General features: G+C 38.1%; 1 protein-coding gene across 1 annotated transcript in view; it reads right to left on the reverse strand.

Moving 5' to 3' along the window:
* Positions 1-17,195, reverse strand: part of LOC130564663 (LHFPL tetraspan subfamily member 7 protein) — a 105,427-nt gene extending 88,232 nt beyond the window's left edge. Inside the window, exon 1 of the mRNA XM_057350956.1 lies at positions 16,312-17,195. Coding sequence (XP_057206939.1) covers positions 16,312-16,620 — 309 coding nt within the window. The 5' untranslated portion in view covers positions 16,621-17,195. The remainder of the gene's footprint in view (positions 1-16,311) is intronic.
* Positions 17,196-17,248: the final 53 nt, after the last annotated feature.

Below are 17,248 nucleotides of genomic sequence, written 5' to 3' on the forward strand. Positions count from 1 at the left end.
AAAAAACTGCCCTGGACTTCTTGGCCCAGAACGGCCCGTCAGTTGGGGGGGCCGTGTTCGGCGGTCCGTCAGTCAGGGGGAAGGGGATGTGCGGCGGCCCATCAGAACGGTGGGGGGAGGGGTACGGAGGCCCATTTAGATGCGGCCCACCTGGAAAATGCCCAGTAGGCCAGATGGCCAGTCCGCCCCTGCTTCTATTGTATCAACACAAAACCAATGCAAGTGAATAGAGGCCAGGTAACAACATTTTTGTGTGTGTTCTGCGGAAGAAAGAAATTCATACAGGTTTGAAATGACGAGGGTGAGTAAGTAATGACAGAATTTGTATTACTATATCTTTAAACACAGCCTTTTCACTTTCTTTCACTTTGTCCATTTCTTTATCAGTTTTTTTTTTTAGCTGTATACCGTAAGTAACAGACAGAGCAGCAGACAGATATAGATTTTCTCTCAGACTGTACATTATCTTACATATTAAATATTTACTTACAGTTTAAATGAAAAAATAAACCATAAAAAGTGTGATTTGTGCTTAAATAATTGTATTAAGAAAGAAGAAAGAGACCGCAGAGTGATTTTAGAGACATGAAATGAACCCACATATAGGGAAGCTGTTGTCTGGGACAACAGTCATTAATTCAGTTTTGCAGTCATTATACAAAAATATTGCTCCACAGAATGCTACCACCGACCAATCACAATCAAGTATTCCAGAGAGCAATATAACACTATACTACTGTCTGGCATGTTTGACCGCATGGTTATTCAGAAATATTCTGTCACAATTTTATGAAATTGGTAAAAAAACTGAAAAGGCAACGATCTATGGAAAATTGCAGGACAGACCTTATATCTGCTGTGTAGTAAAGAAGACACAAAAGCCCCTGAGCTATAACTCCATTAGCCCACTCTGCTTGTACACTGGACATAAAGTCCATGTCAATGAACGCTAATATCCTGTGGGGGGGTTTGAGTGTGGTGATAAAAACAAGAGAGAAAAGATAAAACACCCCCCTCCCTGTTTTCAGAGCTTCTCTTACAGTATGAGGTCTTCCATCCCTTCAGCAGGGACGTAAATAATACATCAAAATGAGAGCGTTTGAGGTCTGGAGGCGTTTACTAATGATGCTCAGTGCTGAGTGGCTGGTTTAATCTTCTGTTGAAGACAAAGAATATCGGTCTCGTACCATTTAAAGACATCTTCAGACACAAAGGTGCATGATAAAATAAAAAAAATCAAACAAATGTAAAAACATAATTAACAAAAAAACAAAATAGACTGCCAGAGGTGACAGAGAAAATGAATGAATAAATGTGTAAATATATATTAAGTGGGGAAGAAAACATTTGCGTTAGGATGGCGAGATTACTCAAGATCCATCTGGTGGAGGATAAATACAAACAATCAACACATCGCTGTGAGAATCGGCACTTACACACATTAACAAGCATGTTTACAAGCGCTGTATAATGGTACAGGGTTACTGATGCAGCCCTCGGAAGCTTTTTCTTGCACATTTAGAGCTTATTTTATGGGAAATACACAGAGAATCTTTAGGAACCTCATGATTCAATGCTTCATGGTTTCGTTTTAAGGAGTCACATTCCTGTTCCAAGTAGATTCTTAAACCATCAGGTTTTTAGCATGTGGCATAAATCTGTCAAGCTACAAAAAGCAAATGCATCCATCATAAAAGTCCGACTCCAGAGGGTTAATAAAATATACATTTGTGAAAGAAAACGATTCATATTTTTACCTTCCTTTTGCAAAAATGTAAACAAATAGAGTGATATGTCATACTGTATGGCGGCACACTGATGACTTCAAATCTATTTGGTTCTCACATGTCTTGTAACTAGTTGTCATATGAGTGTTTTTTAAATGAAGAGCCACAAACCTGTATAATAAACTTTAAACATCTATGTAGTACAAGTTATAAATAAAAAGCCATCGTGCTTTCAAGGATACGAAGTCACTAAAGGGTTAACTCACCATAGGAGAGAACGACTGACTTGTGATGCGATCGCTTTTCTCTCACACATACGTAATATAAGCATATAACATGATGTCTATGTGGATTTATCTGTTTTTTCAGAAGGTTATGATTACAGTGGGTTTCAGACAGTACACTGACAGCGTAATGCGATCGTTTTCCACTCCTTTATATGCAATATAAGCATAACATTTAAGATATACTTCTATTATAAATCCTTTAAATGTGCTGTTGTGGTTTCGGTCAAAAACTCCTGGCAAAAGTGTTTTTGAAAGTCATGGCGACTGTTAAAAACACATTAGACACTTCTATAACTTAGAAATTTAGTTTTGCCTGTGAAATATCCCTTTAAAGCTAAATATTTCTACTAATGTTAAGGAACAATTATCTCATTGATCATAATTTATATTGGACTTCCGGCACTTGAAAATAGTTCCAAATAGTAGTTTAGTTTATATTACATATTTAATTAGCATCATAAATTAGTGATATTTAACTAAATTGGCCCCTAACAGAAAGGTTTGTTGTTATAGAAGTCCCATGGTATAACTGGTTACACTATTTGAGATTTCAATTTAAAATCAAATTGACAGGCATAAATGGACACCGTAAACACATAGCCTTAATGGGAATATTTCAAATGAAATGTTTTTAAGTTAATACTCATGTTTAGAAAAATTATGAAATATCAATGTATTTCTGGGGTCATACCATTTGACATGCATACCTAAGAATACCTGACACGCCCTAAAAATGACAAATGAGCTCACTTTTTAAAAAGAGTTCATGCATGCAGCAGTTAGTTGCACCAGGGGTTCTTAGCTGTGATTTCATTTCCTGTCACATGTCTTCTTGCATAATTAATTATAATATTTAAAACACTTTTATTTACTATTAAATAGGACTAATGTAAGATGACGCCAAGCTTTTTGATATGGTGTTTAATTGAGAATTTCATCGTTTTTAAACAAGGTGAAGTTTTTGCGTAGACATAGACATTTCTGCAATCATTCCCCAATTATTCTCTCAAAATGAATTAAAACCAAAATTTCAATCTTGGTCCTAAGAAAAGAGAATGTATGCAACTTTATTTTGAAAGTCTAACTGCTATGTAATTAAATCACAGGGTCACAAAAAAGTGAGCGTCACGTTTATAGACCCATATAGAAAATGTTAAGAGACATCACCAGTTTGCTGTTCAATATTAATAGTCATTATATGAATTAATAACATTCAGAAAGTTAAGAAATCCTAATTTAATCTTCAGAATCTGTCAGCATCGGTATCACTCTGAATAATCGGAATCGGTGGAGAAATTTAGTATCGGTGCATAGTAGTAAGCAGAAAAAACATGCTGTGCAGTATGAAGCTTGCTAGTATTCAGCATAAACATGAACTATCTATTTTCCAACAGCGTGTTTGACCCAGTGGACAGTGTTTCCATTCAAGCACTTCATGACACTTCATGTAATCCTGTAATACTGACAATTACCATTATTAAAAAGCACAAAACAACTAAAGCTGAATTATATGACAATCGGCTTATGTTTCATTTCGTAAAACAATATTGAAAAGACGAAATAAAAAGGTCAATGTAACATTCGAGTTGAAAAGATGAGAAAAGAGTGTGTGGACCTGCGAGGAAGTTGTCCTTGAGTTGCTCAGCCACTCTCTATAAACCCACTCTGTGAACTCTCTCCTGCATTTATGCATGACCGCTCCTGTCTGTCACCGCTCCCATGTGCTGCCTGAAATATACAGTAACTGCACCACTCACTATACAGATCCGGATCAAGACTGATGATGAGGATGATGTCAACTGAAAATACAACAATTCTACATCATCACCAACAGCAATCAATACAGACAGTGGACTCTTTGTCTTTGAGCTCTCATTCACTGTGTATATATATGTATTTGTGTATAAATTAGGGCTGTCAACATTAACACGTTAACGCATGCAACAATTTTTTTTCAGATTAACGCGTTAAAAATATTTAATGCAGCATCCGTTTGTTCTGTCATCCTTTGTCTAGCATTACATTATATAATCACGCTCTTATTCATGTAAAAGCTTTTTAACCACTTAAGAGCGATTTGAAACAGTTGCTTTGACGCGTTCAGTGTAGATATATAGATTCTAGAAGTGGGACACGGCAAAATGCAAAGAGGTGCCACTTTCCCACCGTTTTTCTATGTAAACACGCGTCTGCAGCACCTCGCGCATAAAAGCACTGGTATTTACGACGGTTCGTGCTGCCAGCAGCGCATTGGGAGCGCGCAGCGCACAGCTGAACAGCATGTGAGCTGTCTGCACCACAAATACCGGATAGCAACTGCAAGTTCACATTACGTTATTTTGAAAACAGTCACAGGCAAACCTCTTCAAAAACAGATCATCTGTCTCGCAATGTAAGCATGAAACATGATGTGTTTATGTAGTTTTAACTGTTTCTCTGAAGGCTATGAGGGTTCAGTCAGTGGAGGAAGGAGGATTGACAGTGTGATATGATCGCTACCTCTGCTAACACGAGCATTATCCAAAACATATAGAGAAAATTGTGTTTTAACAAAATTAACATTTTGTGTTAAGGTGAATAAAAGACAATTTTTCCATATTTCATCACTGAGGATTTCTTTAAAAAAGTCTAAAAATCTTGTCTCATCTCGTTCTCGTGAACCCAGTCTCGTGTCTCGTCTTGTGAGATAAGTGTCTCGTCAATCCCCCAACCTGTTAGACAGGATAGCTCTCAATTATACTGTTGAATGGCCATAATTAATGTTAAAATAAATAAGACATCAGTTGCAGTACTAATATCAGAATGTTGGCTTTCATTCATAAAATGATGCTGTTAAAGAAATCTGTTGTTTTTGAATTATTAGAATGTAAAAGTATATTTAAAGACATTAATGTTATGTGTGATTAATTAGATTCATTTGTTTAATAGACTGACAGCACTAGTATAAAATGTTTGTGAGAGTAGTTGTCATGTAGAAATCATTTCAAATTTAGAACCATGGCACATGGCTTTCAGACTAATGCAAAAGTGTGTCACAGTATAATCTAACATATGTTCTGCAGAAGAATACTGCCTAATACAGAGAAAATACTGTGTTAATTGTTTTGAGACTTTTTTCAAGCACATGCCGAGTGACTAACTAATGGTTGTATAGAAAAAGTTATGCAGAAAGATTTATGTGGAGATGGTTTGGGCGTGTATTATTCTAATAACTTCCACATGCTTGCTAATTTAGAACAACCTGGAACCATCAACATTAGACAAAGGTCACAGTTTTACAAATTTTCTATGAATTTACAAAAACATTTTGTGTCACCCTTTTTTCAACTGAGAAGCATTTCAACTTAATGAACTTGATGCTCAAACACAACTGTTGGTAATAATAAACTATAGGTAATAACAAAGAACAATAAACTGCAGGTTTGTGCACATCCACTTTCAAATGGTACGATGGACTGAATTACAAACCCCAGAGCAGAAGTTGCATCAGCCTGAATACAAAATAATATACTTCCTCAAAAGATCTCTCTTATTTAAAAGTGCATCACCTGAATGCTGACCAGCTCTTGGCTGTCTGCAGTCAGACATTCGTTAAAAGTGATGCAAGAAGGCAAAAATAACAAATTCAATATCCTAATTTATCAAACGCACTTGTCGAACCGTTAATTAAAAAGGTGTAGTTTATGGTTCTGGGGCTCCGGGCTATGAGGCCATTACATCACCTAAAACAAATGGGCAAATCAAAGGATTTGCTTGGTATTTGTGAAGAGGAATGAAAATATAAAGATCATTAGATATGTGTGGTGAAATTTGTGTAAAATATCTTTTTTTAGAGTGTTTGTACATAACTAAGGTCATAGTGATGTGTGATGGTAGTCAGCACATCAATTTACCCATGTGTCATTTATTCTAAACCAAGTTTCCAGTTAGATGATCCGATGCGGTCCAAAAACTGGACTGATTATAACTGATCCGCATTTTCTGGATGGTGTTATTCTTTAGAACCCCCCAAAGTGTAAATGTATAGCTCTGGTCAGGGCTGGACTGGGAAGAAAAATCGGCCATGGCTTTTTTCTCCCACATCGGCCCTCTGGGGGTTGCATGGTCGGGTCTGTCAACCGGGGGGGTGGGGGATGTTGTGCATGGTCCGGTTTGTCGACCGGGGGGGATGCATGGTTAAGTCTGTCGACCGGGGGGGAGGTGGCATGCATACGTGTCTTCAGCATTCGCGTTGCGTGCATTCGCATTTATAATACGTCCATTTGAGTGGCTCAAGTGTCCGTTCCTGCCCCATACGTTAGTGGCCCACCGGGAAAACTCCCGGAACGCCAGATGGCCAGTACGCCTCTGGCTCTGGTCCTTGTTGCCGATTGGTCAATAGCTGCCAATAGCTGTTCAAAAAGCAACCATTCACAGAGTGTTTTACTATTTCTAATAAAAAGAATATCAGCAATATTTTAATCAGAAAAGACCAAAGTCACGTTGTGATGTCATAAGCATAACAACATCTAAATGAACATTTGATCTGCATTTTTCATACAGTAAACAGACTGCAAGGACTGGGAAGGGAGCTCTGACTTCTGACAGCATCTACAAAGTACATCAAAGTCCTGTTTTCTTTTTGTTTGTATAAGAGAACAAACATTTACGAGAACCATAAAAATATCATAAACATTTCAGCTCTTTATTTCCAAAACATCTCAATTCAGGCTGTTGTGCGGTGAGTGATCTGCTCGTTCGCCGTACAAATGGCTGCCGATGGGCTCACAGCAGGGCATGTACCCTACACGCCAAGCCAAGTGAACAATCATTTACGCTAAAAAATGGTTTCTGGGCTCGCGGTTAAATCAATACATAAAGCACCCAGAGGGTGTCCTGTGAAGTAGACGGGATGTTTAAGTAATGGACATCATGTGAGGTGAAAGCTCGGACTCAGCATTCTGTCCTCCACTGAGAGAGTGGGAAGGTGTGTCTTTTTCTGCCTGTTCCCTCATTATATCAATCCTGCAGTATCGCCTGTTCTTTATATGATTTCTCCGTTCCTCACTTTTATTTTTACACAGTTGCTTATTCAAATCCACTGATGATGGACTCTGAAGTCAGTCTGCTGTTATTATCCCCTCCCTCTTTCTCAATCCATTTTTAATAAGTCAGAAATCGTCTTGCAAGGCGGACGGCACTGCTAACAGGATCTTGAACATGACAATGGCAAGAAAAATCAATGCGCAGGAAGGCTTATGCCTATAAAGAGTTATGAAAGATGAAAAAGATTTTCTCCTGGCTCTTCTTGATATATTTAACAGTGGGGTGAGTTGTGATCCTAGGCCAGAGGTTAGTTAAAAAGCCAAGGACCCCCAAATAAGATGAACCTTTTGTGAGGGACCCCTTTCTAAAATACATGCATTTTTTTATGTGTAAAGAAACATTTAAACTTTGGTAGATAAATAGTAAATCTGATGTGTTGTTTCCAAACTTATTTTGCTACACTGGTTGTATATATCACCGCGAAGAGGCATTTTCAATTAGAATGTATTTTTTTTTGCATTTTTCATTTTGAGGGCGAAAAAGTAACTAGAAAAACTCACTAGAAATATACGAACAATGGAACCTCTGCATGTAGCACAAAAGCATAAACACTTAGAAATAAAACAATAATAATTTTCAGTAGACTTTTTTCCCTGAAATTTTCTAGGGGCCCCTTGCAACCTTATGGAGGCCCCCTGGGGGGCCCCAGTTTGAAAACCCTGTCCTAGGCAATGGGGTATGTTAAAACATGTGTACTACACTGCAAAAAAATATTGATATTGTTTTCCAGTATAAATACTTTGAATCAAGATCAACTTTATTCAAGTTTCAACTTATTTCAATAACTTTAAGTTAATTATTCTTATACCACTGACAGACATTGGTTCTTGTTTTAAGCATAAACTCACTTCATTTTAACTTAATGTTTAATTCCTTTTGCTCCTCAGATAAGTTTCTTGATTTTTTAAAATGTATACTTTCCTGTGTATACACGCTTTCCTGTGGCTCAGTGGTTAGAGCATGGCGCTAGCAACGCCAAGGTCATGTGTTCAATCCCAGGGATTGCACATACTTAGAAACAAATGTGTAGTATGATGCAATGTAAGTCGCTTTGGATAAAAGCATCTGCCAAAATGCATAAATGCAATACTTAAAACAAGACAAATATACTAAGTAAGAAATTGTTTTTTCTGTATAAAACTAATATTTTAGGGTGTCTGACGTTTCTATACCAAGAAACAAGAACTTAAATGCAAAGTCCACTGTGCAATCAGATAAGAGAGGATTTATTATTCAGAATATCTCAATATATTAAAAGGACCTGCAATTTGTCTAGAACATTGGTCATCTTGCTTTCACAACGGACAAGGGGAAGAAAACTCTTACAATATATTTGAAGCACAATGGCACAATGGTTTAGCAGATCTCTGTTAATACAATGCCAGACTGGCAATTCAATCCATCAAAACTCAACTCTCCAGTCCAAGCAGCTGTTTGTTCAGATAGTTTGCCACCACTCTGTAACACTTGCCAGACAAGACAAATGTATAATCCCAGACCCACTGAATTTAGCCCTTCTGACAAAAACAGAGGCTTAAGTATGTCACCAAAGCCAAACTGCTCTAAGGCTGCTAGACTGTACCAGACGCAACTGTGATTAGGCCAGAGCCCAAAAGGACCCAACCAAGGAGGCTCTCAATAAAACATTCTGCAAATTTAAACCAGTTTACAACTGTTTCTAACATACAATTTCATGGGACCTATCATACACCCAGCGCAATGCGGCGCAAGGCGCAGCACAAGTGTTTTCGCTAGTTTCAGCCCGACGCAGTTCTAATTTCCCATCCTGTGCCACGTTGTTTAAATAGCACATTACGCTCATTTGTGCGCCCATGGGCGTGCTGGTCAAAAAAAGAGGTTTTCAGGCTCATTGTTGGCACGTTGCTATTTTGAGGAACTGAAAACAGACTGCGCCATAGACCAACTCAAACCTGGTCTAAAGTCTAAAGTCAAAGGCGCAATTTTTTTTGTTATTTAAAAGCGCGTTAGTAGAAAATGCGCCTCTGGGCGGGTCCACAACGCGCGTTCACTTTACTTATTACACAGAGGGAAGGGCAGAAGCACGCAAACATGCCAAATATGAAAAATAAAGGGATTACAATGTAAAAGATTATTATTGTGTACATAAATATAAAAATCCGGCTTGTCCAGATGGTCTGATCACGCGCTTTAACCTCACGCACGAGCAGATGCGTTTCCTCTCTGGAGAAGTGTCCAGTCTTTGTGCTCTTGCAAATTCCGCCGTGTAAATCAGTGTTGGGTGTAACAAGTTACTAAGTAATTAGTTACTGTAATTTAATTACTTTTCCCTTGAAAAAGTAAAGTAAGGGATTACTCTTATTTTTTGTAATTTAATTACAGTTACTTCTGATGTAATTAAACTAAATACTTTGTGTAATATGTGTGTGTGCAGAAGAGGAATTTACATCAAAATTCAAAGTCTAACTTCCTAAAATCCGTGCTTTAATGTATAATTCTCACATTTGTAATTAATAATAATACTTTATGTTGTTTTATATTATTTATTTGAATGAATTAAAAGAGCCATTTCATGTTTATCCTTGAATCACTTAACTAATCAAGGTTGATAGGAAGGATATAGAAAGTAATTAGTAATAAGTAATTAAATACTTTTTGAAGAGAGTAACTTGTACAGTAATCTAATTACATAATCGAAGGTGTAATTAGTAACTAGTAATTAATTACTTTTTCAGAGTAACTTACCCAACACTGGTGTAAATAACGAATCCGCCATGGCGCGAGCGCAACTGGCTTTTATAGGGAATGAGAGATGAGACTCTGATTGGTTTACTGCACGTTACGCCCAAAAAACACCCATTACTGATTAAGAGAATCGGGACAACCCGTTTAGACCACGCGCCCGGGCGCGCCGACCGTTGGCCTTTTCCCGTCGTTTAACTAGCAAAAGTGGATTCGGACACACCCTGAGTGCACCTGCGCCGTGCCCTTAAGACCATGCGCTTAAATCGTTAAAATAGGACCCGAGGTCTTATTTACTGCTACCTATTTCTCAGCATAGTGTTGTGCAACTATGTGCAGATTTATATGTAAAATGTTATTTTTACTAGCTACTTAAAGGTGGAGTAAACCAGTCCTGGCCTAAGCAAAACCCTGTCCGGGAAACCGCTCCTATATGCTACCCTAGCCCAAAACGTGTGCAACACCCGCTATCCTGTTCTGATTTTCAAGGTCTGTTGAGTTCATTTATATTGTTATATGTAACGTTTTTGTAGGTCAAGCAGGACTCTGATCATACTCTTGAACTCTGTTGTGGGAACACAATCTCTGATATTTACTGCTATCTGTCGTGCCAGTGCTGCATCCAATCCAAACTGCCGTCATATCTCTGCCACAGATGCTGACGCCGAGCTCTTGCGTTCACAATCCTCTCGCTGCTGTTCCCACAGGAGTCGAAAACTATTTTAATATGTGCTGTGTATTATCAATAAACCACAGCCAGATTAAATCCCATTAAATGCTAAACTCACAATGTCACTCGTTCTGTTGCCTCTTATTGCATTTAGAACCGCTAACTTCAATTAGAGCCTCTTGTTTGTATTTCCTGAGGGAACAAAGCCTTGAGATAGCAAGGTCAGTGTGGAAAACTGCAATGACCGATAAGCGCCAAAAAGAGCCCTAATTCTTAATATTGACATATTCTTTTCTTCTTTATTTGAAGTTGTTAGAGAATGCGTATGTAACTGTTATCCAAGTTTGGATGAATCCATGAAGTTCATGGCTTTAAAAAACAATCAAATTAAATTAAAGGTCCAGTGTGTAATTTTTGGAGAAATGCAATATACTGTAATATACATAACTATGTCTTCAGAGGTGTATAAAGACCTTACTTTTATTATCTTAGAATGAGCTATTTCTATCTACATACACCGCGGGTCCTCTTGCATGGAATTCGCCATGTTGTTTCTACAGTAGCCCTAAACGGACAAACTGCTCAACAGAGTGTGTTTTGTGAACACGTTATCTCCTTCAGCAAGAAGCGTAAACGCAACAACATCTTAGTTCTGTGCAGCCACCGTAGTGCTTCAAAAGGGGGGGGGTGGAGTGAGCCGTTGGTGTCAATTTGCAACCTCGCCGCTAGATGCTGCTAAAAATCACACATTGGTACTTTGAGGTTGAAAAAGTACAAACTTTAGTTACATGGTCCAAGCCTAAAGTCTGTGTATTTGATGTCCTGACAGGATCATTAAAAAACGTCTGCAGTGAGAAAAACCTCAGTCATGTGTAGTGACCATCTTTAACCAGCTTTGAAGGCTTTCTGTCAGTGTTGCTCTCTGTATAAATGCACAGGGCCCAGGTGTTGTACATCTCTCAGCCTGACAGCTGATCCATTGGCCCCTGTGCCAGTTTAATATGTGGATTCTCTCTGCTGGGACACGCCTGTGCCTCCCTCTCTACCACACACTCAGTAGAAGAATGAAGCAGAGAGTGAGAGAGAAACTAGGCCTCATCCATCATTTCATTAGATGGCAATGTGGCGACCATGATAAAAACTCGCAGCTTCTGTGGTTTGGTTCCGCGGGCTGGGACTCTTAACAGGTTCAGATGCAGGAAATTACTGTTGCCTCCTCGAGATACAAAACAGAAGGACCTCTACAAAAAAGACATGAAGCATGTGTGTCTGAGAGACAGTTTTACACAAAACTACTGTGGTGGTACCATGATGTAGCGATGGTATGAGATATTTTAACCTATTTTTTAAATCCGCTGGGAAAATGCAAAGCACACCCCTTTTTTTCACTGTGTCATCATTTACTGTATGTCCATTGCACAAATTGCATGGTACCTGCCAAATTTACATACACACTATAGTAATTACAGTGAAGTATGGTAGTATTATCCTAAAATGAGGCCAACATTTAATGACAACTTCATTATCGTCATGTCATGTCCCATGTAATCACGTGAGCTCTTAACAACTTGAGAAAAAGTTCACTGGCGGGCGGGTGAACATCACATCCTCCACTCGCATTCATCGCTGTCCAAGCACAGCAGCCCAGGGCAGAACGACTTGAGGAACAAGAACTAATAACTCAGCCTGTCAACAGCACACTCGTGCCCATGGGAAACTAGGACACTGACTGCACAAGCCCTATTAATGATTATGGGTCTTTTCACTTAAAGGCATCGAGACATCTTAACTTGATTATGAAAAAGTGCAGCTAGATATAGCCTGACATCTATCATGTCAACTATGAGCTTTGTTATATAAGAGGACATGAAAATTATAGGACAAATTTTAAATTAATACTGTATAAAAAAAATCAATACAATTTAATAAATAAAAAGATTTTTTTTTTACAATTTTTCCTGTTTTTTATATAGTAAAAATGTCAAGTTTCAGAAAAAGACTGCACATTTACAAGAAAACATGTCATTTTACGTGAAAAAAATGTTATTTCACTGTATTTTACTGGTACCTCACCTGCCAGAAAATTACTTTTTTACAGGATTTTTACAGTATATTTTTGAAATATGGTAAAAAATGTCAAATTACAAAAAAGACTACAAATGTACAAGAAAAATATGAAAAACATGTAATTTTACATGACAAAACTGTTGTTTTACATTAATTTATCGGCATCCCAGCTACCAGAAAAATTACAGTTTCTTACTGGATTTTTTTACAGTGAAGATAGAACTGAAATTATCATTTTAACTCATGATGAGAGCTGCGCTGTTTACCATAACATATTATTTTACTTCAAACTAACATTTCATCAACTTTACCCATATCTAACTCACTCAGAGGTAAGTTTTCGAGTAGGTTTTTGCCTGACAGGATCAGTCAAGACCCAGGATTCAACATTTGATGTCACTGTCAAGGAGGCATAGATTTTGAAGATAAACGTAAATTAGATTTGAGAACTTTAGAATGGAAAGTTGACAATGTGGGAAAAAATCATAAGGGTGTTAAACAACATTAGGGTGTGTAAATGACAGCATGTCTGTACAGTCAGTCAATTATTCTTTTAAATGACTTTCTCAGCACTGTTAGGAGCAAGAAAACAGTGAGAACACAGTCACGACCGCTGTCTGACAGCATCAGCAGAGAGCCTGCCCACAGGGGCTTGAAAACATGGAGATGATGGAGGCAAAGAGAATCACAAAAGAGGCACAATAAAACAAGTGGGTCAGATGCAGGGACGCAGGCAGTGGTTGTACAGTCTTATCGCTCGGGACAAAATGTGCACAAAACTCCAAAATGCAAAGGGCAAGACATAACAGGTTGTTTTTTTTCTTAAAAGAAGGAATGCACAAGAACATCAGGTTTCAGTGTTTGATTAATGGAAAATATACTGAAAGTAAACTCCAGAAAAGAACTTGTGAGATGTGTTTTATTCACATAGTAATAAACATATTAAACAGTTTAACTGATACCAACTAACTTTTCAGCAACTCTCTTCAAACTGTTCTCCTTAAAGAATCACTGAAGTGCCTTGAAATGTGCAGCTTTATTCGATGCGTTGACCCAACTTATATTGTAATACGTGGGTAAGAGACGCATTTATACTATTGACGGTGAAGCGGAAGGTACGACAGAGCGGAGGTAGAAAAAGTGTTTTCTATGTTTTGCCTGCAGAATGCAAGAATTTCCCCAGCTAAGGTATAAAACAGCAACGATGCAGTGTGAAGCTAATGCAGAAAACGTGCTAAAACATGCGCGCCCAGAAAGTCAGAGCGATTGTCTTACTCTAAAACGGACATATGAACTCAAAATTACGTCACAATTCCTATATTAGCAAGGATCCTTGTAAAAGTAGTCCGTTTCATGAAGGTTAACATATGGGAAACAATACGCATCATGTGTCACAGTATTAAATCAGTGTATCCATATACTCACTCTTAAAGGGGCAGCAGCGTAATAAAGATCTCTGTTTATAATGTTCATCAAACAACAACGGACGGGCCCAAAACACTCACTGATATTAAAGGAATTGTGTTCTCCTTATATTAGTTCTTAAGATAAAGAAAAAACAAAGCATACAATAATTTAGTTGTTAAAGATGTGCTTTAAATACACTTTACTTTGTGTTGAAAGAAAGTTTGTGTAAAAGCAGACATAAAATCAATAATCATTATATCATAAACAATGGTTTCTATTAATTTGTAATTGATTTATTAATGTAATTAAACATGTTTGGATGTGGGTTGAGGATTCCACGACTCTAGACCAGCGCCCTATTAACTTTGTATTTTCTGTGATGATGAGTTTTATTAAACTGATTCCAGACTTGCTACATCTAGACAGCACGAAAACACCATCCCCATGTCTCAGTTTTAGTTTGAGTGCTTTTCATTTCTGTAATGGTCAGATTTTAAGTTTATTAGGCTAGTTATTTACAGAATTTTCACATTTCTAAAGGATATATCTTCCTTATTGAATAAATAAATTGTCAAAGTCTTAAAACAGACAATCGCCCTAATCGCAATTATTCTACAGGCGATTAATCATCAGACCAATCACAGAAGGGAAAGTATTCAGGAAGCCTGTTTGAAAATTATGCTTGTGAGAAAAAATTTCACAAACTCCCCATATCTGGACAAACAGGTAGTGCAACCTAAATCTGAACTCACATCATTGCTCAACTCAGAAATTGGGCTGCACAAAGCAATGCAAGTGGCACATTCATACACTCTTCAGAAAGTCAATCTAAAAAATGGCTTACTTATGGTTGCACATAAAACTAGGATATGACAAAGTATTTTAACATTTAAACGTCAGGTTTTACAGTTCACTTAGTAACATTATCAAAGACTTCACCTCTAAAACAACATAGATGGCAGTGGGTACAAAGCTCATAAATAAATGATGAGGCAGCATAGCATCTCAACAATCTGAGTTCTGTACACTCGGTTATGTACTGAGGCTTTTAGCAGAAGCGGTGCACACATGACTGCCAAACGTCTTTCTCAAATCCATCCCTTTCTTTTTCGGCAAATCCTTGAGAATGAGCAAAGCATCTTTCCAGTCCACCATTTAAATCCCTCTATAAATCAAAGTAATGCAATTTATTAATATCTGCTTTCAAATGCTAATTTTTTAGCCAAACATAAATCAAAAACACAAGGCGGATTGTGCTGCAGAAAGAGAGAGAGAGAGAGAGAGAGAGAGAGAGAGAGAGAGAGAGAGAGAGAGAGAGAGAGAGAGAGAGAGAGAGAGCAGAGAGGGAGGGAGAGACAACATTTCTGTTGTGTCTGTATATTCATCCAAATAAGGGCACTCAGCAAGTTCAACAAAGCAATTGTTGAAATCTTTTATTTTATTCTTTATAAGCTACAAAACACATTTTGTGGACATTCTGGAGCTCATTATAATTTTGTGTGAGCACAGTTTGTTAAATTGATAAGACCTATGAAATTTCTAGGCTTTTATCAGGAGAAGGTCTGAGAAGTCTCCTTTTGCTCCCCATGTAATCATATTGATATGTACAAGAAACATTTTTCTCTAAAGCGTATTTGTAGCTTTCCTCAGAAAGGGGAAACTTTTATACTTTGTTTCAAATAGAAATCTCTATTGTGCTGTAAGAGTAATATAGGATGTGTGCGATCATACTGATTAAAGCCGAGTTTATTAACATTGAATAGACACTTGTTGCATGAAACAGATCCCGAGGACAAATCACTTCTATATGTGAGGATTGTCTGCATGTTTCGAGTCTGACTAACCTTGGAAAACTTGGCCTTTTTTGAAAACAGATTCGTTTATCTTTTTAACTAAAATTAAGTTAGTTAAATTAATAAAAAATAAACCGTAAACTGAAGAAGTTCCTTAAATGCCTTAAGTGCGTGTTGACTCATCTTTTATAGACTACTTTAAATAATTAAATAAGACTGATGTGTTCTGTGTATAAGAATAGACACACTGTACGTCAAATAATATACCCGTTTTCAAATAGTATAAGCAATGTTTGGTCTTTTATTCCAGTATAACACAGGCGAATCTAATCTACGGACAGCCTATATGTGCTGGTATGTGATTGATTCACATGCGGGCACGTGAGCCATTGCAAGCTCATGCTGCACGCGCACTTACGCAGTTCAGGCTGTTTCCTTCAACAGTTGTTGTGATTATTTCTAAACAACTGTATAGTGCATATAACAAATACAACAGGCTGTTATATTATAACAGTGTTGTTTTACAGTATTTTCTCAGCACCGGTTCAGCCTACCTGCCAAGAGCTTGAAGGAATTTCTTGAAATTTGCCCAGCCCGCCGAAGGTGTAGCATTTGTACATATGATCCAGAGACTCCGAGCAGTGCCAGAGCAGCCCGAAACTCACGGAGTCCTTGTTTTTCAGGTGGTCCTTCACAACCCACGCGGGTGAAATAAAACTGAAACTGCAGATCGCTACCAGGGCGGAGGACAGGAGCACCCAAAAACACCCGACACAGCTGAACATCCTCACGGCGTGGGGCAACGAGACCGGAGACAGATCGATTCCCAGCCCTTTCCAATTGCGGTCAAACAGTGCATGCATTTGGAGTGCGCTCACTCGATGTGAAAATAAACGCAACGTACACTTCGCAAATGGTACAAAGATGAGCACCAAAACTCAGACATGGGTAACCGATCCGTTCAGAAGACAATTGCACCAGTCAACTAGTGCGCAGAAGTCGTGAGCATATCTAAGCGTAACTTTTTAGTTAAATGTAATTCCAGAAAGATGCAAATCCATACAGAACATATCCAGTTCGTTTAAATGGAAGAGAGGAAGCAGGTGGAGGACAAAAGACATCCGTCACACCCAAAAGCACTGGCACTCAGGGAAAGCTGGGCTGTCACAAGCAGGTGCTCTTCAAATAAAACCCGAATCTTCTCTGCCTTCCTCTGCCAACATCGTCATCATCAGCTTCGTTGTTTTGCATTGAAGTGCCTGACGTCCAGTCCAAACGCAGCTCGCGTGCTGCAGGAGCAGAAACTTGCCGCGCGTGTTACGCCTGTCACAGGGATGTGGGCGTCGGCTCCGTTGCGAAGGTGATTATAGCTTTTGACTGAAAATATTAGTTTTTTTATAACAAAAATTTAAGGTTTAAAAAATCATGTCGACACAATATTTATTTTCTCCGGTCCACTGCCTAAATAGGCCTATTAACGTCGATGTACCT

This window comes from Triplophysa rosa, linkage group LG2 (assembly GCF_024868665.1).
Source record: "Triplophysa rosa linkage group LG2, Trosa_1v2, whole genome shotgun sequence".
NCBI classification, from domain to species: Eukaryota; Metazoa; Chordata; class Actinopteri; order Cypriniformes; family Nemacheilidae; genus Triplophysa; species Triplophysa rosa.